At 41.9% G+C, this 24499-nt stretch overlaps 1 protein-coding gene across 1 annotated transcript in view; it reads left to right on the forward strand.

The window, feature by feature from the left end:
• UBE3C (ubiquitin protein ligase E3C) overlaps nt 1–24499 on the forward strand; it is a 191676-nt gene that overhangs the window by 21506 nt on the left and 145671 nt on the right. Inside the window, exons 5-9 of the mRNA XM_030550104.1 lie at nt 2952–3067; nt 8014–8171; nt 11858–12011; nt 12504–12721; nt 13067–13221. Coding sequence (XP_030405964.1) covers nt 2952–3067; nt 8014–8171; nt 11858–12011; nt 12504–12721; nt 13067–13221 — 801 coding nt within the window. The remainder of the gene's footprint in view (nt 1–2951; nt 3068–8013; nt 8172–11857; nt 12012–12503; nt 12722–13066; nt 13222–24499) is intronic.

The raw sequence follows: 24499 nt of genomic DNA on the forward strand, positions 1-24499 counted from the left end.
GATATTTCCCATTGAAAGAATAACCTAATTACATTAACTTCAGAGGAAATGAGTAATTAATGAAGACATCAAAGAAAATGCCTAAAACATTTAAAAGAATCATAAAACTTTATCAGTAAATCCAAGCCAAGAAAAGAAAACAAGAAGAGAATTTCTAAATGTTGAGCACACTATTTGCCCTTGATATGTACTCTTTTGTAGTCAGTTTTTTTTTTTGGGGGCCATATTACGATGCTTCACACAAAATACTTTACATTTGAGGAGTTAGGGAAGAATAGTAAACTATTTTATGCATATTTTTAAATGTTCTGTTAAATATTTGAAAAAAAATTAAGCATTTTTAAATACAACTCTACCCTGATATAACGCGACCCGATATATTATGAATTCAGATATAGCGCAGTAAAGCACTGCTCCGGGGGGCCGGGCTACGCACTCTGGCTGATCCAAGCAAGTTCGATATAATGCGGTTTCACCTATAACGCGGTAAGATTTTTTGGCTCCCGAGGACAGCGTTATATCGGGGTGGAGGTGTACTACACTTAAGATAATAGAGCAGTAAAGTGCTGTAAGCATGCATAACCAACATAGGAGTGTGGAACAAAATCTCTTCCCCCCCCCCCCAACTAGAAATTGGGATTGCCACATAAGAGGTTCATAAAATAAACTTTTTAATGTCGTTTACCTCATTGTAGATACAGGGTCAAACATAGGCAACCTGGGGCATACCAAGCACACCACAGTAAGGGGCCTGCCATTGTTCTGTCTCTGCGTGGAGTGGTGGTGGCAGGGTATCTCCTTCCCCTCTCAGAGAGGTGGGGTAGCATTATGGGGTCCTCTTCTCCCCCTACCCTCCCAGCAGTAGGAGAGGCAACAGGGTGGTTGGGGGAAGTACCTATCTTAGCAGTTGAGAGGTATCTGCTTGGATGGATGTGTCAGATTTGCTGCTGTCACAGATCCTAGCAAGTGTCTCTCATGGCTGCTCTCTAGGACTAGTGTGAGGGATGTCCAAGCCTCTTCTGTTCTGGATCCCCAGGATGTGTCAAGCTTCTAGAATCTCAGCAGTCTGCATCATTGGGCCTTTCCTTGCCCTCTTTGGCATGTTTCCTTGGCACTGATTCTCAGTCTGCTCCCCTTCTCGGAAATGGAGCTTCTCAGCCCATCTGCCTTTAGCTCCCAGGAGCAGCACTGAGCCCTGAATTACCCCAATTACTTAAACACACCCCTCTGCGAGAATTCCTTCCCAAAGTTAGGAAGCTTTTGGTTCCAGTTTAATTCAAGGACATGCAGCATTGTGAAGCAGTTAACACACACAGTCTTTATTTAATCACAGAAAGCCCAGGAGAGTACATATCGTACCAAAAATAAACATCTTAAACATAAGTGTCCCTCACTAGTTCACCCCTCTGCTATGAGTCTTGGGAGAACCAGCTGGGCAGTGATGGAGCCAGGTTTTGCACCTGGGGAGTGGGGGGAGGGCAGGAAAGAGGGATGGGTCATTGCTGGTGGGATGAAGAGCAAGCTTACCCCCACACTCACCTGGCAGCAGCAGCTCCTGTCCTGGCAGGCTGGGCCGACCTCTCCGCTCCACGTGTTGCAACTTATCACATAGGGTTGCAGAGTAGTGTGTTATTTCGGAGTGGTGACCAGGCCAAATTTGAGTGAGTGACATTGTGACATGCACCGTGTCACAACATTAGGAGTGGGGAATCAGGCCCAGCCTTTTGCAACAAGAAGCACTGCTGCTGTCCGAGTGCAGGGTGGGCTCACTCGTCAGCCCTGTGTGAAAATTCATGTCATACACATACTTTTGTCAGTTGCATAATATGCTTGAAAAGGTGCCACATGTACATCAATTAGTTCTGCCACTGCATTTGGGTCCAGGAAGGCAGGCAGGGAGTCCCCAGCCTCATAAGCTGTTGCATGCTTGGTTGTTTTTCCATCATGGACTGGAGAAAATGGCCCATGAGCAGAATAGCTTCTGTTCTTTTTAGAATCTCAGTCACCTGTGTCAGGTGACACTCTTGCCAGCTTCCCCATTTTGAGCACAAAACCCTACCAGGTGACTTTGTTGTCAAGGTGACTTGCCTCCTGCTAATCCAGTTCTTCAGGGCAAGGACCAGTCTTTTGTCTAGAATGTATAGATTTCCAATGTATGAATGTATAGATTGGATACTTAGAATCAGCTACTTTCTGTATGTTTGTTTTTTCTACCAAGCTTTGGAATCTCAACCAACTATGGAGAAACAGACCATAGAGAAGTCAAAAGACTGCACGTTCAGAGTGGAGTTTGCAGACATATAGGGATCATAATCTCACACAGAATTCATAAATTGTACAGACATATTCCCAAATTGTCACAGCTGCGCTCTTCTCACAACGTCAGTCTTCTGCAGCCATGGTGGCGGGACCTCCTTGAGTAGTGGGTCTTGGCTGTATAGGGAAACTTACAGAGATATTGCTTCAGGCTGTCTGCAGTCTCAGGCAGACACCATTGATTATAATCAATTTTCATATTCAAGCTTTTCTTTGCAACATGAGGGCTAGAAACTACTTTTTAGATGAAAGTTACCTTTTGACATACTAACATAATCACGTGACTCCAGTAGCTGGAGACCCAGGCTTGGTTTTATTGTGCCAGTGGCTTAATCGAATCCTGATTAGAGAAATTTTTTATTAATGACTTGTCACATTCTCATTAGATAATTCACAGTGCTAAACTACATCCCATTTTATAACTTACTGTAAAATGGTATGCCAAGTGTAAAATGGTAGGCCAAAATATGATATACTCACTCATACCTTTCTCCATGAATTGGCTTTAATGGGCCTTCTGGTAGAGTAAGGTGCTTTTTCAAAATGAATGAGGAAATCATGATCGGCCTATAATGAATAACAGCATTCATTTTTACAGAGTTTTTGATCAAATCTGTGCATTTTGCTTTTCCCAGATATGGATGTGTCAGAACTTAATTAAACAAAGTTCTCAGTTCGTTAAGCAGCTGGATGGTCCTGACAGACTTACTTGCTTATTCCAAATAAAAAGACTATTGGGCCTATGTTGCAGGTAAATCTTTTTCTTTCTCCCAACTAATATCTACATGATGTTCAGAAAACATGTATTCATATCACAAGATAAAATATAGGAATTAAATGTGATTCTGTTTGTTTAGTAGAGAGGGTTTTTCATTGTTTGTTTGATTTTTTTTTTAATTAATGTTAGATATACAGGCTCCAATAAAGGAAAATCTTTCCTATTCAGCCCAGTAATTACACATGTGCTTATTTTCCATTGACTTGAAAAATTAAGCATGTGCTTGAGGGCTGTCCACAATAGTGATGGATTTAAGCATGTGCTGAAATATTTTCCTAAATTGGGGCCATTAGCAATAATTGTCCAAATCAGAACATTTCCGCAGAACTAATGACCGTTTGCGAAGAGCTGTGTGAATCATACCAGAATCCGCAGTTGGTCACGAAATGCCTTTTACTAACATGTTTTTTGCTGTTTTATGACTAATATGGTTGTTTAAAATACTGTTTGTTCCCACTTTTATTTTGAATTTGGGGCATGATGTGCATGCAGGTCATTGAGTTCAGCAATGTGATAATTGCAGATAGTGATGTTGAGAGTGCCTTCATAGGGCCACAGGAAGCAAAGTCTACTGGGGCAGAGATAAGTAGCTGACGTGGATCTGGTAGAAGTAGCCCACTCTCCTCTTTGGAACCAAAAAGGTTATTCTTAACGTTGACATGATAATGGTAGCCAGCTCCCTTCTCCAGAGTTACAAGGTCTTGTGAAGAAGATACTGTTTCCTGTTTCCTTGGAGTGCAGAGCCAACCGTGGAACTAGACATGTAGATATGTTTTGTCTTATGGTCTTAATTCAGTTAATATTAAGAGCATGTCTAGACAATGAATGCCTAATGTACTTGGATTTGATTAATTTTTCCATTCTTCTGGTAACTGTATACATACCATATACATAGTGGATTATGACATCAAAACTCTGTAAACTAAAATACAGGGTAGTTAAGACCTTTTCATTTCATGATATCACTGCATTAGAAGTGAAGTTTCACTGTAATTGGAATTGCAATTCACAGTTTTAAAATTTGAAATAATTTGGGATATTCTTTCTACTTTAGAAAATAAGTTTTATTATATTGGAGTTCACTGTATATTTTACTGTATAAAATATTTGGACTAAAGACAGCTAAAATGTTGTTGCAATATGTAACCAAAAAGGTTTTTGATACTAATGTATATTTTCAGATAACCTCTATATTTATATATCAGAAGTTTCAGTTCTGTCAATTCTCATGGATTCAATATTTGTGTATATTTCTCATACTTCTTAATGTGTCCCTTGATAATGTAAAGTCTACCTTGGAAATAGAATTTAAAGTATACATTGTACTTGAGATTAGAAAGTAATGGGCTTATTTAAAATTGTTTATTTCCATTTGAGAAAATTGCTCAGTGTAAATAGTTATGTATCAGTTTCTAGCATTGATTCAGTAGGAAGGTTAGCTTAAAAAAAAAACAAAAAAACAGGGAATAAATTCATGTGAATTGAAGCACCAAGATAAGTAATTGTAAAGAAAAAATAAAAGCTGATGTTATCTCCGTACATTTTCCCACTGTATTTCATAGACCAAAGATGGGCAAACTTTTTGGGCCAAGGGCCACATCTGGGAATAGAAATTGTATGGCGGGCCATGAATACTCACAAAATTGGGGTTGGGGTGTGGGAGGGGCTGAGGGCTCTGGTTGGAGGTGTGGGATCTGGGATGTGGCCAGAAATGAGGAGTTCAGAATGTGGGAGGGGGCTCTAGGCTGGGGCAGGAGGTGGGGTGAGGTGAGGTCTCCAGCTGGGGGTGCAGTCTCTGGGATGGGGCTGGGGATGAGGAGTTTAAGATGTAGGAGGGTGCTTCAGGCTGGGACTGAGGGGTTCGGAGGGTGGGAGGGGGATCAGGGCTAGGGCAGGGGATTGGGGCGCAGGGAGAGGCTTGGGTGCAGGCTCCAAATGGCACTTACCTCAGGCAGCTCCCAGAAGCACTGGCATGTCCCTTCTCTGGCTCCTACGCGGAGGCGCAGCCAGGCATCTCTACATGCTGTCTTGTCCGCAGGCACCACCCCTGCAGCTCGCATTGGCTGCGGTTCAGAGCGGAGTCCACTGGCTGCCCCGATGCATAGGAGCCAGAGAAGAGACATATTTGCTGGGATGATTTAGTTGAGATTAATCCTGCTTTGACCAGGGGGTTGGACTAGTGACCTGAGGTCCCTTCCAACCCTGATATTCTATGACATGCCACTGCTTCTGGGAGCCATGTGGAGTGCCCCCCCACCCCCCGCTTCCCAGCTGGAGCTAGGCAAGCCCCAGACTCTGCTCCCCAATGGCATCTCGAGGGCCGTATTAAAACAGCTGGTGAGCCGTTGGACCTTGAGAGATCTTTTAGTCCAGTCCCTGCACTCAAAGCAGGACTAAGTATTATCTAGACCATTCCCTGACAGTTGTTTGTCTAATCTATTCTTAAAAACCTCCAGTGACTGAGATTCCACAACATTCCTAAGTAATTTGTTCCAGTGCCTAACTACTCTTAGACATTAGGAAAAAACTTCCTAACTGTAACCTTAATCTCCCTTGTGGAAATTTTAAGCCCATTACTACTTCTCCTTAGCCACTAAGAACAAGACAACAACTTATCACCCTCTTCTTTATAACAACTTTTTACATACTTGAAGACTGTTTTGTTCCCCCTCAGTTTTTTCTTTTCTCCACTAAAAACAAACCCATTTTTTTCAATCTTCCCGCATAGGTCATGTTTTCTAGACCTTTAATAATTTTTGTTGCTCTCCTCTGAACTTTCTCCATTTTTGTTCTCATCGTTCCTGAAATGTGGTGCCCAGAACTGGACACAATACTCCAGTTTAGGCCTAATCAGCACAGAGTAGAGGGGAAGGATTACTTTTTGTGTCTTGCTTACAATATTCCTGCTAATACATCCCAGAATGGTGTTCGCTTTTCTGAAACAGTGTTAAATTGTTAATTTTAGTTTGTGATCCACTACGACCCCCAGATCCCTCTCCACAGTACTCCTTTGTAGGCAGTCATTTGTCATTTTGTATAAGTGCAACTGATTGTTTCTTCCTAAGAGGAGTACTTTGTTTGCATTTGTCCTTATTGAATTTCATCCTATTTACTTCAGACCATTTCTCCAGTTTGTTCAGATCATTTTGAATTTTAATCCTATCCTCCAAAGTACCTACAAGCCCTCCTAGCTTGGTATTGTCCATAAACGTTGTAAGTGTGTCCTCTATGCCATTATCTAAGTCATTGATCAAGATTTTGAACAGAACTGGACCCAGAACTGATCCCTGCGGGACCTCACTTGATATGCCCTACCCAGTTTGACTGTGAACCATTGATAACTACTTTCTGGGAAGGGTTTTCCAACCAGTTATGCATCATTGGTATAGTAGTTCCATCTAGGTTGCATTTCCCCAGTTTGTTTATGAGAAGGTCATGGGAGACAGTATCAAAAGCTTTACTAAAGTCAGATCTACCGCTTCCCCCCTATCCACAATGCTTGTTACCCTGTCAGAGCTATTAGGTTCGTTTGACATGTTTTTGTTCTTGATTCAAAGTTACACTGTCAATTAAAATCGTCCCTTTTTTTTTCTGGACCTTTTTTAACTAGTGTTTTTAGAAATGACACCTAAAATTACTATAAAGTAAAGAAATTACTGGAAATGTTTTTCTCTTATTTTTAGTTTATTTACTTTGTGCATTTGTCAGTATTTTATGTATTCTTAGTGTCGTTGATTCTCCTTTATAGCCTGTCATTTTCTCTCTGTTTGAATTGGCTTTTTACGTAGCAAAAGAAGGATAGGAAAATATAAAATTATAAAAATTGGCTGGAGATCTCTGAGGCATGGATAGTAACAAACTACTTTAATGCTTTTTTAATGGTTAGATTTCAAGTTGGCAGTGACCCAATACATTGTTGATTTTTTTCACTATAATATAGGAGTGTGTGTATATAATATAATAAACTATTTAATGCAAGCTAGATTATGTGGACCATAGGCTTCATTCATGTTCTGAGGTTCTATTTCCTTCATTTTGGGGCTATCCTTTTAATCTTTCCCTTCCTAATTTTCCTTGCCCATATGCGCACCCTCCCCCCCCCCCCCCCCCCGCGGTGCCATATATTTATTCTTCACCATTTTTATAGTTGCAGGTATTTGCTGAATAGTTTAGCAAAGAAGTATAGAGAGTAGAATGTCTGGCACTTTGTTCCATAGCTGAGAACAGAGCTTTTGTCAGACATCTGACTGTCTTCAGCTGCCTCTCCAGAATCCCACACAGCTTAGTCCTGCCAGACCTGGCTTCATTTTCTGTGTTCATGTCATAACTGTTGGCAAATAGATACTCTGGACTTCTCTCCTGAGGAGTTTCATAATGATTGTGTCTATCTAGTGAATGCAGCAGGCCACTAAGCTTTGCAAGTCATTGAAGCCAAGAATTTAGCAAAGAGGGATTGGATATTTGTATGGAAAAGAAAATTGAGATTTGTTATAGTTAATATGTAAAAAAATACTTCAGGAAAGAACAGAAAACTTTATGCTTCAGGGTTTACGCTAAGCTGTATTGGGAATTAAAATTACATGTTTGTGTGAGACAAGTTTATCCTACATCCGTTTGTTGCACGGTTTCTTGTGCCTTCCCCTGAATCATCTAGTGCTGGCCACTGCCAAAGACAGGATATTAGACTAGATGGACCATGAGTTTGATCTAGTTTGGCAATTCCTGTGTTCCAGGGTTGTTGAAGCACTTGTCTTGCAAAGACAACTGAAGTCCTGAGAATGTTTAGAATTCATTATGAATAAGTTTATTTTTAAGGAATATGTGAAAATCTTCATAGCTCAATTTTTAAGAAGTATGCATAAATCTTAAATGGGAAAAACCTCTAATGTTAAGTAATTGTGAATGTAATTTATTTACAGGTTACTGCAAAACTGCAACGATGACAGTCTGAATGTTGCACTTCCTATGAGAATGCTTGAGGTATTTTCATCTGAGAATACGTATTTACCTGTTTTACAAGATGCCAACTATGTGGCATCAGTATTTGAACAAATTTTGCACTACATGGTTCAAAAAGGTCAGTAGCAGGAATATTAGAAGTTGCGGTAAAAACACAAACTTTGAACAAATGTGTAACTGCTGAAGGCCATGTTACTGAAACACATTGTATTTTGACAACAGACATTATGGTTAACATTAAGTAGTGCAGGCACTGACCTATAGTTTTAATGAACATGTTTGTGAACAAAAAGTTACAGCTCAGTACTTGATTTCTTTGGAATTGTGTTTCTAAACTATATATTTTACTAGGTTGCTAGTGCAATGTGTTTTACTGTTTAGTTAGTAATATGCTAATATTATATAGTGAATATGCTTCATTTCTCTAACTGCTGTTTTACATATGCGCAAATAACCTCCCCCCAAAACCCAAACTACAGTTCTACTCTGAAAAATGACTTTGTAAAAATGTTACCTTCTTGTGCAACAGATGATCTCCCTTTATCTGCTAAATGGTGTTAAAGTGTTTGTTAATTTTTAATCCTGTTAGCACCAACACAGCAAAGAGATAGTGAGCTAGGTTCTGTTTCCTTTGTTCCATCATCAATAGAGCTGTTTGCTAAGTTCCAGGCAGTTACACCTGTGCAAACCTGTTGAAAGCAAATGGATTGCATAGGTGTCACTGAGGGTGTAATTTGGCTTGTGGAACTTTTATTACTTGTGGGATGTGCAAGAAGGAAAGAAGGCCGTTTGGCTTTCTGATCCTGGGTTGAGTTTGCCAGACTCATATCAAAGGGAAAGGAAAAACTTTTTCTTCTTAACTGATCGTGTTTGACCTGACAACCTTTTATAGGAAAAAACTGGAGAACTCCAGGATGTCATTTCTACAGTCACTTCTTGGAATAGATCCATATTTTAAAGTTTTAAAACATACATTGTGGATTAAATCCTGCTCTAATGCTGGGACTGTTGATTTAGAAGGAACTGCTACAGTCAGAAATTACTTTTTACCAGAGCATAATACAGTGTGAGTGAGATTGCAATACATTAATTGTATTGCCTTAAAGCTATTACAAATTTTCATAGTATGCTATTAAGAATACCATAATTAGTATCTTTGTTTAACTCTTGTAAAAAGTATTTTGGAAGCTGTCACCTCCATATAGTGTTGTTACCTTGTCATTACTACATAACATTCACTTTTCAAAATTGATGTATGAGAATTTAAGTCTGGATAGGTTAAAAATCTAAGTCAATAAAATTCAGCTGTCTGTCTGATCATGGTACAAAAAGCAAAAATAGTAAGACTGCATGATAACTGCAGTTGTGCTGTCCTTTTAACCATAGATGAGACCTGAGTTATTGTACAGAACACTTGTTTGATCTTTGTTTATATCATTTTAAACTGTTTTCCACACAATCCATCTAGCCTGTGTTTCTGATAACTATTACCTTAGCTATTGCATCCCCTGTACTTTCCATTTGTTATTTCCACCTCTTGTTACATCTTATCATTATAGCCCCTACCCCAAAGAGCTTAACAGTTTTTTATGCAATGTTGTCCAAGCACAAAGGGCCTCTGATTTTTCATTGAAACCTCTAGGCACTACTGTAATACAAAGTTGTTGATAATAACTTGAGTGAATTAAGGCAAGTGGGATTTGGTTCAGGGAACACAAGAGCTGCTTAATGAAAAGAAATTGCACCATAAAAAGGGGAACAAAACAGTTTTCAGGGTTTTCAAGTGATAAACAATATATTCACATTTAAAAATGAAATTCAAAGCATTGAAATCACACAGAGAAATCATTTTTAAATGTTTATTTTTAATTATTCATAGCTTCTGGAAAGACCTGTAAAGGACACAGTGGTTATCTGTGAATGTGCTCATGTATTGAAATGCGTGCGTGTATTGATTTAAATACTGACTTTGGAGTAGAGTACAAATGAAACTTTATGCAGTGTTCCTCTGGAGGAGGGATAGGTAAAGTATATCAGCCTTTTAGGCCTTGTCTTCACTAGGAAAAAGATTTTTGTGTATTTTTAACTCATGTTAACACTTATTAGCTAATGTGTTAAAATCGTGATATAGACTAGGCAAGCTGTAGTTCTTCAAGTACTTGTCCATATATATTCTTCTGTTGGTGTGTATGCGCCTTGCGCACTTGAGTTTGGATTCCTTTGGCCAACACTCTTCCTTGGGGCCATGCCTGTTCCCTGACTGTCCTTGTGCCGCTCGCCTGGGAAGAAAAAGGACAGGGGACCCTCCATTCCTTTGCAATATGGAATCCATGAGTTGTGCGACTTCATAAGAACAGGAAAAGAGGATGGATCGTGGAATATATATGGACAACACATTTCTAAGAGCAACAGTAACTGTAAGATAAAGTAACCATTAATTATAACTTATAAGTTGGTAAGGGGTAAAATTTAGAGGAGCCCTAGGTTTTACCTCGATCAAGTCATAGATGTTAGAAGTACAGCTGCCTTGTCAGTACTAGACTCTCAATATGTGTTAATATGCATTAGCTACTGTGTTTAAAAATGCACCTTTTTCCTAGTGTACACATGGCCTTATAGTAAGAAAAAGCGTGTGGCAGTATAAAGGCATTTTAATTTACAAAAATAAGAAACTGATTTCTGGAACTTTCAAACACAAATAATTTTTACTGCTGAAATACCCCTTCATTAGCCCTAGTATTAGTAAATTGTAGGTATGTATGAAATCTAGGTAACCTAAGGGCCGTTTATCAAACTGAGTAGTATCAGTTTAACTGAAATGTTAGCTACAGGGCAAGTTCAGTGCACATCCATATTTACAATTGTACGCTTGAGAAGAAGTGCTTCATTTGAGAAATACAATAAATACCATTAAAAGACACACTATTTTAACCATACCCTCTTACTTAAAGTTGAACAAATGTTTTATAGTGTCTAACAAGTGAGCTTCAAATATACATTTCCAGGTTTTGTGATATCTCTTGTTGTCATGGACCGATTTTCACTGACTAGAGCAGGTAATTTGAATAGGATGGTTTTTATTATTGATGATAAAAGCATATGAGAACTGTAATATCTTTAGAAAATGTGTGAATCTACCTGAATTTCCAGATGGTCTACACTTTTAATTTCATTAAGCAAGAAAGTGAAGTAAGGATAGGATGGAATCATGAAATAGTCTTTGAACCTTATTGACATGAAAGCTGTTCAGGTTACCTCCCACCCACGTCTTTGTGGCATAGTCAACGGAACATAATGTTATTATGTAAGAAAACCACGATTCAGGAACAATTTTCAATCCAGACTGGTGGAGGTCAGAAGTATTTGTAGAATTGTGACACTCCTCCAACAGCAGGTATGTGTGTAAGATGTCATGTGATACTCTGGAAGGCTTTGGATCTAGGTGGTGTCTAAAAGGCCAAAAAACCCCTGTTCAGAAAAATAGAAGATTTAGTATACTGTGTTTAGGTGGCAACTGCTTTAAAGAGCCAGTTCAGCAGGAGCAGGTTATTTTTGAAAGAGGCTAGTTCTGTGTACATTCATTTGTCTCTGCAATTTACAAAATAAACTGCATTTCCAAAAAACTGTTGATGACCTGTCCATTTTCTTTTATGAGTGTAGCTTTTCGCTGCATTTTTACAGTTTATCTATTAATTGTTTGAAACGGACTTTATGCTATGAATTGTAAAGAGCTCCTATTTATAAATTGCAGTTTTCTTTACAACTCAAGAAATAAATGGTTGCATATATTTTTATTTGTTTCAGGATACTACAGGTCTCTTTATTTGTTAATTAATAACAAGCTTCCATCGAGTATTGAATATTCTGATGTCTCTCGAGTTCCTATTGCAAAAATACTGCTAGAGAATGTTCTGAAACCATTGCACTTTACATATAGCTCCTGTCCAGAGGGTGCAAGGTAAACAAAGGAGATCTTTCAATATTTGTATATCAACTCATTATTATCTGAGATACATAGGGTACATACAGTTTTTAGTTATGATTTTATATGTGCTGTGGAGTGCACAGTATTACAGAAAAAAAAGTTTTATTATGTGATAGGGCAATAATGTACTGAAGTAGGTTTTCTGAAATTCTTTACAGCACTTGTTCAGTTAAATTATAATTTTTTCATAATCTTGAAATAGTTTGACTAGTTTTATGTGGGTGCATTAGGCATTAAAGAAAAATACAAATAAATAATTTTGAGAAGGGCTGATTAAATTTTTGGGTAATCTGACAAGCTTAGTATAGTGGCATAGAATTAAGGAATGAAGCAATACATAGTTTCCTTGATGGATAAAAGAATGTGTTTAGACTCGCAAGTTGATGATCAATCACTTCATGGATGTGCTGGTGGAAAAATTATGTTTACATTTTCAGTAAAGAACCTTTTTTCTTCCCCTTTCAGGCAACAGATTTTTGCTGCCTTCACAGAGGAGTTTCTGGCAGCACCTTTTACAGATCAGATATTCCATTTCATCATTCCAGCACTTGCAGATGTGCAAACACTTTTTCCTTATGAACTCTTCCTGAATGCATTATCAACAGAAAGCAGGCGTTCAAGAAAAAGTGATAGAGCTCCATGGCTCTTTTACTTTGTTTTGACAGTTGGTGAAACATATTTAGGTATGAAAAATATATAATCTATTCAGTTAAAATTAATTTTTGTGTACTGTATAATATAGTTCTTCCAATTGACATGTTACATGTCACCATAGTATATTTTAATATATTTCATAGTCTGAAAAAGAAATCAAATGTGATGGACAATTTTAAAGATGAAGATCATTAGATGTATTCTTCTTACATCCCACTCCAAGATTCATATAATTCTTTGCAATATAGGGCATACTTTAATTGTAAGCTTTTGGGCATGTTGTGTGATACGGGATATCTGTTGAACACTGTTCTATTCAGCGATAGTAGAGTATGATGGGCTCACTTTCTTTTATTTCTGTTTATTTGCTGTAGGATCCCTTTCAGAGGAAGGGCTACTTGTGTACTTAAGGGTACTCCAAACATTTCTTTCTCAGTTACCTGTGTCTGCTACTGGTGCAAATTGTCAAGATGCAACCAGTGATTCTGAAGATGAGGAGGAAGAAATCAGTAAGATGATGACCATACCTGTAAGCGTTAAGAGTTCATTTGAATAAAATCTTCTTATAGAAACTCCCTAGTTAAAATTGAGGAAAACACTTTCATTGTATCCCGCTCATTTCATTTACCGCTGATACAGTGAAACATTTTAAAAGTGGTTACCACGAAGACAGCTTATTTTGGTTGTTAGAACCAAATAATTCAAATTTTACTGTAATTTTTTTTTAAAATATTTCTTTATTGTGAAGTGCACAAAAACATTGAAAATGAATTTTTTATTTAGGACCTTTGTGGTCAATTGGGATCAGATTTTTAAAGATATTTAGGTGCCTGAAGATAATAAAGGCTCCGTAGTGTCTTTTAACATGATGCTAATTCAAATAATATTACATTAAAGCATATTAGGAAACCTTTTGTGTGCACCAGCAGGGTCTATACAGATTAATTAATGTGTAACAAGTTAGTGTGCTTTAGAAATCATGCTCCCGTAGTGTATATTGCTGTTCTGTATAGACAAACGGTAAGTATAAAAATTTCCATTCCCAGGTGTACTGTAGTTTGCTTACAATGCACTTTATGGGGGTAGGCAAGTTAGTTGTTTAATAGCACATTATGCAGTTGGCTGCAAAAGGCAATGTGATTTACAGTGGAAAAGAATGGAACTCTGAGGGAGGTGTAGACCTTGATTATTGTAAAGAAAGGTGACTCTGATTAGTAGGTGTTTATGTACAAGCATTTCTGTATTGCATATACATATATGCACACACATACAAATGGAAATCTGAATCTAAATTTCTGAGGTAGGCCATTTTTAGTCATTATTTTTTTAAAATGGAATCCGAAATATAATCCTATATTTGTACAGCGCATAGTACAGTGAGGTCCAGGTCCATGACTGGGGCTTCTAGGCACTACAAGAATACAAATAATAACCAAGAATTCTTAAAAGTACAAGAGCAGCAACACAATCCTAAGACACAAATTATATTAAAAAAAATGTGTTGCTACATAAAACGTTATCTGAATAAACACTTCCTTTATTTTTAATCTTTCTTAGAGGGGAAGAGATGGGTGGTAAATGTTGGATTCCACAGAGAAACATTTATAGAAACTGCTTATGAAAGGGTCACAAAATAGCTTTCTACATTAAATTTTGCTGAGATCAAGACACTTTTTTAAAAATTTAATATACTTTCAGATTTTTCCATCTTCAAGCAAAATAAAATTATTGAAAAAAGTGACCTGTTAAAATTAATTTAAGCAGGAAGACGTATAAGAATGATTTACTTTAGTAGAAAAAGAAATAATAGTTTATTTTCCTAGTTTAATTTTGTATTTTAAAGGGGACCTTATAGGGATTGTATCTGATAACACTGATTTGTTAAGAAACATAGCCATCAAATCTTCCCACTTGAAAATATTATATTCTCCCCTTGGAGAAATTATACATACTTCTTTGAGTGCTTGTTCATGTTGATTCCATTTATTTGTGTGCACACCCAAGTGCACAGTTATCAGAGATTTCTGCCTTTGCGCTATCTGTAGGGCTGACTGTGGTGCCCCCCCTGGAGTGGCGCTCCCATGCAGTAGTATATCAGATGCCACCAGCCCTGTGCCCTCTGTTTCTTCTTACTGTCTGTGATGGTTAGTTGGAGCGCCTTGTTTTGCTTTGCAAGAGCAGCAGCGATTATCCATTGACTGGTTTAGTTGTTGTTGTACATAGTTTCATAGATAGTGTTAAGTAGTCAGTAGAGTCCCAGTTGGAACTTTGCTCCAGATGGGGCATGCTCCGCTCCCCCGGATTCAAGCTGTGTGTGTCATGCAGCAGGCCGATGCCAATCAGCGATTCGCATGATAACTCTCTTAAGCCTCTGGAAGAAGGCTATAGAAAAGACAGGTGCCGCATCTGTAAGAACTTTCACCCTAGGACCCAGAAGGAGCAGGAAATCCATTTGAGGACGTTATTGATGCAGGCTGCTCTTCGCCCGGTGTTGGAACCCTCTACTGTGGCACCTATACCCAGCACTTTGGCTTTGGCGCGCAGCGTACCGCCGGCATCGGAGTTGACCCGGCACCATTCCATTTCACCTGGTCAGAAGAAAAGGCTGAAGAAAAGAAGCCCCTCGGCACTGAAGGAGAGAGGGTCTTCGGTCGAAGGACCTGTGTCAGGCAGTGGGACTTTATGGGGATACTGTGAAGGTCGGACCCACCAGCCTCGCCAGGACGCACCCTCCACCCTGGGCAGCGGCAGGGGTTCCCAGCCAGTGATGGGGCCTTCAGGTCCCCGAAGCTGTCCCAGCGGCTAAGGAGCAAGGCCGACTGGCTCCACACTTGCCATGCCAGGTGACCTGTACGGCTCACCTTGCGGCACCAAAGGGGAAAGCCACTGGTGTGCTGCAGGATAGACTGGCGGAGCACAGCAGGTCCCCAGAGCACAGGCACAAATCCCTATCGCTGCAACCTCAGGACCCGGCAGCGCAATCTAGCTTACTGGCCAGACTACCTAGATCTCCATCGAGATCCCTTCCTACTAGGCGAGGGACTCCAGACTCGTGGCGCCACTCCCCGTACTGCCAGTACTGATGACTGTCTGGCCATAGGTCGCCTATGCACTGAACACCCTCTCCCAGAAGGTCTTATTGTCATCAGTCTCTGTCCTAGAGGGCTTGTTGGGATCTCGGCGTCTTTCCTGCTCATCCTGGTACCTTCCTCTGGCAGGCAGTGTTTCTCCCAGTCCCCCTGTCAATCGCCTACCAGGGTCAGTAGGCAGACCCAGGCCTCAATGGCCCCGCTGTGGTCACCAGAGGGATAGTGGTCAGAGTTAGACCATGATTTTAGCCTGTTACCGAGATGGGACAACTCTCCTCTGATGCGGGAGATCGAGGCGTTACTGGCTGCGGTGCTGACGCAGCAGGAGCCTGGGCCCCCCCATTGACTGTACTGGAACCTGTGGAGGGTGCTGGTGATGCCGGTCCAGTACCCCCCAGCCCTCCCTGGCCGCATCAGACAAACCAGCTGAGGTACTGCTGATGCTACAATCGGAACACGGCACTGAAACAGAAGCAGAGCCCGTGCACCGTACTCTGACACCAAGGGAGCCCTACCCCGACAAGGGAGGGAATGACACCATCCCTCAGGTGATACAATCGTAACTCGTCATCCCTGGATGAGGCAGTGGCCAGACCCTCCCATACCAGCAGTCTCCTGGACAGTTTTAAGGAGCACCAGGTGGCTGAAAATCTTGGCCTGCAGATTGAGGAGGTCTCTGAGGAGGCAGACAACCTCTTCAATGTCATCTCAGCCACCACACAGACAAAAATTGCATTGTCTGTCCACCCAGGGATACTCAATATAGCCAAATTGTGTGGCAAGCTCCCTCATCTATTCTGCTGATGGAATAAAGAAAGCGGAAAATAAATACTATGTCTCTTCAAAGGGCTTCAAGTATCTGTATACTCATACCCCCGTGGCATCATTGGTCGTGTCCACAGTGAACGAAAGGGACAGGCAGGGCTACCCCAGAGGAACACTGAAAAATAAGGAGGCCAAAAGACTTGACTTATACAGCAGGAAAGTTTATTTGATGGCCAGTTTACAGTTTCGGGCCTTGAACCACCAGGCCCTGCTAGGACCTTATACATTTAACCTGTGGGACACTCTGAATAAGTCCACAGTAGCATGTTCAAGAGTTGACCACGTTAGTGAGCGAAGGCACGGCGGTGGCCCAGGGAGTCCTCCACATGTGGGACGCAATGGACTTGGCTGCCAGGGTGGTTGCATCGGCAGTGGCCATGAGATGTAGCTCCTGGTTGCAGGCTTCTCGGCTGTCCCAAGAGATGCAGACCACAATCCAGGGCCTGCCATTTGGGGGTTCTGGGCTCTCTTTTGAACTAACTGACTCTAGGCTCCATGGGCTCAAGGACTCACGAGCCACCCTCTGATCCCTGGGTTTGCACACCCCTCAGCAGCCAGGAAGCCAATCTGTTCTCTGCCGCCACCTCCAATGCAGTCTAGGTTTTGGGGGTTCCCAGGTCTGGTTCCTATAGGAGAATGGAGATGGACAAAGGGCCTAAGAGATGCTACCCGTCCTCTTCCAACCTGGCTTCCTAACCTGACCCTTCCAGAAGTCAGGGAGGCCAGAAACAGTCATTTTGAGGGTGAGCTCACGGACGGCGACAGTGTACTGGATCCAACCCTCCCTTTCGTCAACCACCTCCACCCCTTCCAGTCGGCCTGGTCCTGTGTCACCTTGGAATGCTGGGTGCTAGGTACGGTTTCTTTGGGCTATACCCTGCAGTTTGTAACTGACAACCCCTCCAATCCTCCTTCCCCATTCCTCTTCAGGGACTCTTCTCATGATCAGCTCCTCGTTCAGGAGATCAAAAATCTCCTGCACCTGGGGGCAGTGGAAAAGGTCCCTCGAAACATGGAAAGCAGAGGATTCTACTCCTGCTACTTCCTGATTCTGAAGCAAAAGAGGGCCTCAGACCCATCCTAGACCTGCGTCGCCTCAACAAGTCTCTCAAGAAGTTGAAGTTTCTCATGATCTCCTTGGCCTCCGTCGTCTCATCCCTGGATCTGGGAGACTGGTATACCACCCTTAATTTTAAAGGACGCATACGTCCATATTTCCATTCTCGTGGGGCACCAGTGCTTCCTCCGCTTCATATTGGGCCAGTGCCATTTCCAGTTCATGGCAATGCCCTTTGGTCTCTCATAGGCTCTGAGAGTATTTACGAAGTGTATAGCGCCAGTGACCGCTTATCTGAGACGTCGGGGAGTCCAAATGTACCCATACCTCAACGACTGATTAATAAGGGGGCTGGTCTCTGGCTCAGCTGTGGAGACATGTCGACCTGGTATGTTCCACCTGTTGTGACCTGAGGTTGATCATAAACGAGAAAAAGTCAGCCTTAACACCAGTACAACGCATGGAATTCATTGGAGTGGTCCTTGACTCCCCTCGGGCCAGGGCCTTCCTTCCCGAGACTCAGTTCCAGGCCATGGTGGATCTCATCGTGAGACCATGGGCCCACCTGCTCACCACTGCCCACACGTGCCTGAGGCTGTTGGGCCCCATGGCAGCATGTTCGTATGTGGTCAGGCACGCACGACTCTACTTCAGACCTCTTCAGGAGTGGCTAACATTGGTCTATGTTCCCAACCAGTACAGCATGGACTGGGTGGTGTGGATCCTGGACAGCATACTGTCGTCCCTCATCTGGTGGCAGGATCCCACATCGATGTTGGAAAGGTTCCCTTTACGGCACTGGCCTCATCAGTGACCCTTGGCTCCAATGCCTCGGACCTGGGCTGGGGAGCCCACCAGGGCTCTCTCAACACTCTCAAGGTTGTCAGTCCAGTCGCAGTCATTCCCTGCATATCAATATCAATGGTTCAGCTAGCCTGCCAAGCCTTTCCACCTTGTATACAAAACAGAGTGCTCCAGGTTCTGACTGACAACATGGCTACACCTTCTGTATCAACAGGCAGGGCGGAGCCAGATCATAGAATCATAGAAGATTAGTGTGGAAGAGCCCTCAGGAGGTCATCTAGTCCAACCCCCTGCTCAAAGCAGGACCAACACCAACTAAATCATCCCAGCCAGGGCTTTGTCAAGCCGGGCCTTAAAAATCTCTCAGGATGGAGATTCCACCATCTCCCTAGGTAACCCATTCCAGTGCTTCACCACCCTCCTAGTGAAATAGTTTCCTAATATCCAATCAAGACCACCTCCACTGCAACTTAAGACCATTACTCATTATTCTGTCATCTGCCACCACTGAGAACAGCCGAGCTCCATCCTCTTTGCAACAAACCCGCTTCCTCCCTCACTCTTCTCTTCTTCAGACTAAACAATCCCAGTTCCCTCAGCCTCTCCCCGTAAGTCATGTGCCTAGCTCCCTGAAAATTTTCGTTGCCATGCACTGGACTCTCTCCAATTTGTTCACATCCTTTCCTTAGTGGGGGGCCCAAAACCGGATGCAGTACTCCAGATACGGTCTCACCAGTGCTGAATAGAGGGGAATAGTCACTTCCCTCGATCTGCTGGCAGTGCTCCTACTAATGCAGCCCATTATGCCGTTAGCCTTCTTGGCAACAAAGGCACACCTGTTTCTCATCCACTGTAATTCCCAGGTCCTTTTCTGCAGAACTGCTGCTTAGCCAGTCAGTCCCCAGCCTGTAGTGATGCATGGGATTCTTTCTTCCTGAGTGCAGGACTCTGCACTTGTCCTTGTTGAACCTCACCAGATTTCTTTTGGCCTAATCCTCCAATTTGTCTAGGTCACCCTATCTCTACACTCCAGCATATCTATCTCTCCCCCCAGATTAGTGTCATCCGCAAATTTGCTGAGGGTGCAATCTATCCCATCATCCAGATCATTAATAAAGATGTTGAACAGAACTGGCACCAGGACCGACCCCATGGGCACTCCGCTTGATATGAGCTGCTATCTAGACATCTGCCCTCTCTGGGATTTCTGTCTGCAGCACGACATCCATCTTGTAGCTGCTCACCTTCTAGGGATCAAGAATGCTTTGGCAGATTGCCTCAGCAGGATGTTCTCATCTCGCCACGAGTGGTCCCTTCATCCGAAGGTGGGCATTTCCATCTTCCGCAAGTGGGAAACCCCCCTGGTGAACCTGTTTGCATCCTGGCAGAACAGGAAGTGCCATGTCTTCTGCTCGATTGGGGGCATTGACAGAGGATCCCTGTCAGATGATTTTCTGCTCCCATGGTCGGGGACGCTGATGTATGCTTTCCCTCCGGTGCTGTTGCTACCCAGGGTCCTCACCAAGATTAAACAGGACAGGGCAAAGGTCATCCTCATAATGCTGGTGTGGCTGCGCCAACACTGGTTCAGCACTCTGCTGCACCTCACGGTGGTGACCCTGTTCCAGCCAGTGCTCAGGTTGAACCTGTTGTCCCAGAACCATGGCAGTCTTCTGCACCCCAACCTGAGGGTGTTGCATCTGACGGCTTGGCTGCTGCGTGGCTAAACATGCAGGAGCGGTAGTGCTCGGCTGAGCTTCAGCGTGTTCTGTTGGAAAGAAGGAAGCCCTCCACCAGAGCAACCTACCTGGCCAAGTGGAAACAGTTCACCTGCTGGATTGAAGACAAGGGTGTTCATCCTGGGTGGGTTTCACTGCAGCTTATTCTGGACTACCTCAAGCTTCAGGGCTTGTCCCTCTCATTGATCAAAGACCATCTAGCAGCCATCTCAGCCTTCCACCCACTGTTCAAAGGCAGGTCGGTTTTTGCTCAGGATGTCACGGCCAGATTCCTTAAGGGCCTGCAGCGCCTCTACCCACATATCAGGGACCGCATCCCTCTGTGGGACTTGAATCTGGTACTGTCACAGCTCGTGGATCCTCTCTTTGAGCCGCTGGCTTCCTGCTCCCTCCAACTCCTCTCCTGGAAGGTCGAATTTTTGGTCGTGGTGATGTAAGCCCGCTGGGTATCTGAGATTCGGGCGCTCACCTCAGAGCCGTCATGCGCTGTCTTCTACAAGGATAAGGTCCAGCTAAGGCTGCACCTGGATTTTCTTCCCAAGGTAGTCTCTGTTTCATTTGAGCCAGGACATTTACCTACTGGTCATCTTTCTGAAGCCGCATAGGTTGGAGGAGGAGCGCAGGCTACATGCCCTGGATGTCAGAAGGGCTCTGGCCTTCTACATTGACAGGACCAAGCCGTTCCATAAATCAAAGCAATTATTTGTTACTGTGGCTGACAGAAGGAATGGTTTCCTGTACCCACTCAAATAATTTCTTCTTGGATCACTGCCTGCATTCGCTTCTGTTATGACCAAGCTAAGGTGCTACGTGTGGCGATTGTCACCACCCACTCTACTAGGGCACAGGCCTCTTTGGCAGCCTTTCTGGCCCATGTACCTATCCAGGGCATCTGTAGAATGTCCACACTTTTATGTCCCACTATGCACTGACGAGCAGACCTGGGATGACGGTGGCTTCGGTAGGGCAGTATTGCAAGCCGCTAAGCTGTGAATTCTGAGCTCACCTCTGTGGGCACTGTTTGTGAGTCACCTAAAATGAAATTGACTTGAGCAAGCACTTGAAGAAGAAAAAACAGTTACCTATATTTTCGTATCTGTTGTTCTTTGAGATGCATTGCTCATGTCCATTTCATTTCCCATTAATTTTTTTAATCAGGATTAATATTTTTGTTAAGTTTACACTGTTCCTCCCCCCTAATTTTAATCCATTATTTTCCTGGGAAGTTGTGCTTGTGTGAAGACAAAATAGCTTTTGAGGTTTCACTACATTTAAGTAACTTCACAATAATTATGGCCATCTTTGTTGTTTAAAATAAACAATTACACAGTTATAACTTGGATAATTTTTGTAGGACAAGAATACATGAAGAAAATTCTGTGTTGACAACACACTGAGACAAGTGGAGATGGTTGACTCTTGGGGACAAATCCTGCCCCCTGCTTTTTGGCTGTGGACAGCCCTCTGAGAACTAGTGTAGTTTCATTGTGCAGAGTCTGATGCAGGATTTGTGGATCCCATGCAATAGACACACATTCTACTTGTGTGCCAAAGAGTCCAGCCATGTGTGGCTCTTTGCAGGTCTGTATTCCTGTGCAGCAGAGATATGGATGCAGGGTCACATACCTGTTTACTGCACTGCCATACACCATTCCACTTATCTTCATTTTCCTTTGTGGTTCACAATTCAGTTAATCTAGTTGTCATTCACAATTTTGTTGTGATGCTTTTCCTCCCACCTCATCTTCATCCCACCCAATCCTGGTTGTCACCAGGTCATGGTGGTACTACTTGTTCAATATCGCCACAGTCAATCTCAGCCTATAATCATCTCTTGCCTTGACTGCTTCAGTCTCCTTCCTTAACATGATATACCCTTTTTCTCCCTTTCAGTCTGTCCAAAACACATCTGAAAAAAAATCTCTTTCCAGGTGCTGTGACTTTGTCACTTTTTTTCCTGAGTCTTTGCACGGGCTCTCTAGCTCCTCTATCAGATCAGAGTTCTTGTCCTCCCTTCAGAGGTCTTCTTAACTCTACCCTTGCGTGTATTTGCGCTCTCACAGCTTCCTTTCTTCACTCCCCTGCATACTGTGCTAGCTCTATTTTTCTCATCCTAATAGTCTTTTCCATGCCCCTTCAATGCTACTTTGCTTTGCCTGAAATAGACTTTCTTCTCCTGGGCAGCCATAGGTCTCCTTTACATGCCTCCTCAGTATTCATTTCTGCTGGCTAGCATTCTGCTGCTAACCTTCAGTCGTGCTCCGGTTTTTAGTCCTTCACCTTATCATAAATAAAAGTAATAATACTTAACACAACGTAACTCCTATTATCACATCCTAAAGTTCCTGTGAGTGCCGCATGCAGAATAAAAACAATGTGCATCCTATGCACTATGCTCCCAGCTTTCTTTACTTTGTCAGTCTGCTAATCATCATCCCTTGCTAATGTTGAATTGACTCATTTTGTTATCTGTATTATTAGATTGCAAATTCCTCATTATTTCACATTGCAAAGCACCTTGCACACCTATTGCTCTGTATCAGGGGTTCTCAAACTGGGGGTTGACCCCACAGGGGATTGCAAGGTTATTACATGGGGGGTCATGAGCTGTCAGCCTCCACCCCCTAACCCCTGCTTTGCATCCAACGTTTATAATGGTGTTAAATATATTAAAAAGTGTTTTTAATTTATAAGGGGGGGTGTCACACTCAAAGGTTTGCTATGTGAAAGAGGTCACCCGTACAGAAGTTTGAGAACTACTGTTCTATATAGTTAATAAATAATAGTCAATAGAGATTGCAGTGTAAACAGCACTTTTCTCTATAATGTTAAGAAAACCTCTCAGGAAAATGAATCTTCAGGATTTATATTAATATTCACTATCCGATGCTCAAACCAAGAAAAGTTTTGCACTAGTAAAAGTTGGAGTAATATGGCTGAGAGCCTCAGACTCAAACTCCTTTGATGTTATCCTTTCTGCTTTCTCTTGAAAGACAGTTAGCACTCAGAACACGCAGACAGTTGAGATCTGTTCTTATACAATATGTGAAATTTCACAGTGTGTGGGTTTAGTACATGTAGCTTAATCACCAGCTTTTTTTGCTCTGCTGGGTTGTGAGAACTGAGTAGGAATTTTTTTATTGTTCTCTTTCCTTCAGTATTTTTGTTTGTCATTTCTTGTAGTAACTGGAATACTTTCTTTAATGCCATGTTCCAGTAATATGGCAAAGTTCTGAAATTGGTACGTTGGCTTCCATCTTTCCAAACTCGGATATTATTCTAACTGTCTATTTATATGATATGTCATGCTGACTATGAATACAAACCAGTCTTGAGAACAACCTCTCAGCAAAGGCTGCTTGTCAGATTTTTGTCAGTTTTGCATATGTACACTGACTTTTTTTTTTTTAATACATACAGTGTGTTAGCATCACCCAGGAATCGCCTTCTAAGAAGCTGTAAATGAACTATTTTATTGGGTGAATAATTAATATATGCCCCCAGAATCTTTGTTTTTCTTTTATGTACAAAACTACGCAAAATAAAATGTCAGAATCTTTATTTTAAAAAAAATCTTTAAAGATAAGTTTATAGTAGCTTTGAAAGCACCCTAAAGAAATGAGTCTGACGTATAAAGTCAATGTGGTATATAGCTATGGAGCTAAAGTTGCACTAACCTTTGAATCATTTGTATACAATTCCTTAGAATGTTTACCATTGCTGTTATCAGCTTTGTAGAAGAGTAGTGAGTGTACATAATCAAAACCCAAATGAAATACTTTCTAGAAAGTCTTTAGTAGCCATTTTGTTAATGTTAATAAATTCTCTATTTAAATATTTATCAAAATAAAAATAAGTGATTAGGCTATAGATTATTTGCATGTCAAATGTTGTTCTGTCAGTCAATGTCTTTAAATGAATCAAGTGCATTTAAAAACAAGTTAAAAATAAACTGGTCATCTTGTCAATTTAAAAAAAAATTGTTGGTTTGGGTTTAGACACTGTGTGCCAACTTACTGCATAGAGTACATTTTCATGACTTAGCAATTTTTAGGTTTTGATAATGTAAATGCTGGCAGATGTTTAACTAAATGTTCCATGTACATTTGTGGTACACCTCTACCTCGATATAACGCTGTCCCTGGGAGCCAAATAATCTTACCGCGTTATAGGTGAAACCGTGTTATATCGAACTTCCTTTGATCCACTGGAGTGCGCAGCCCCGCCCCCTCCCCCACCCCGGAGCACTGCCTTACTGCGTTATATCCAAATTCGTGTTATATCGGGTGGTGT

Source organism: Gopherus evgoodei, chromosome 2 (assembly GCF_007399415.2).
Source record: "Gopherus evgoodei ecotype Sinaloan lineage chromosome 2, rGopEvg1_v1.p, whole genome shotgun sequence".
Taxonomy (NCBI): domain Eukaryota; kingdom Metazoa; phylum Chordata; order Testudines; family Testudinidae; genus Gopherus; species Gopherus evgoodei.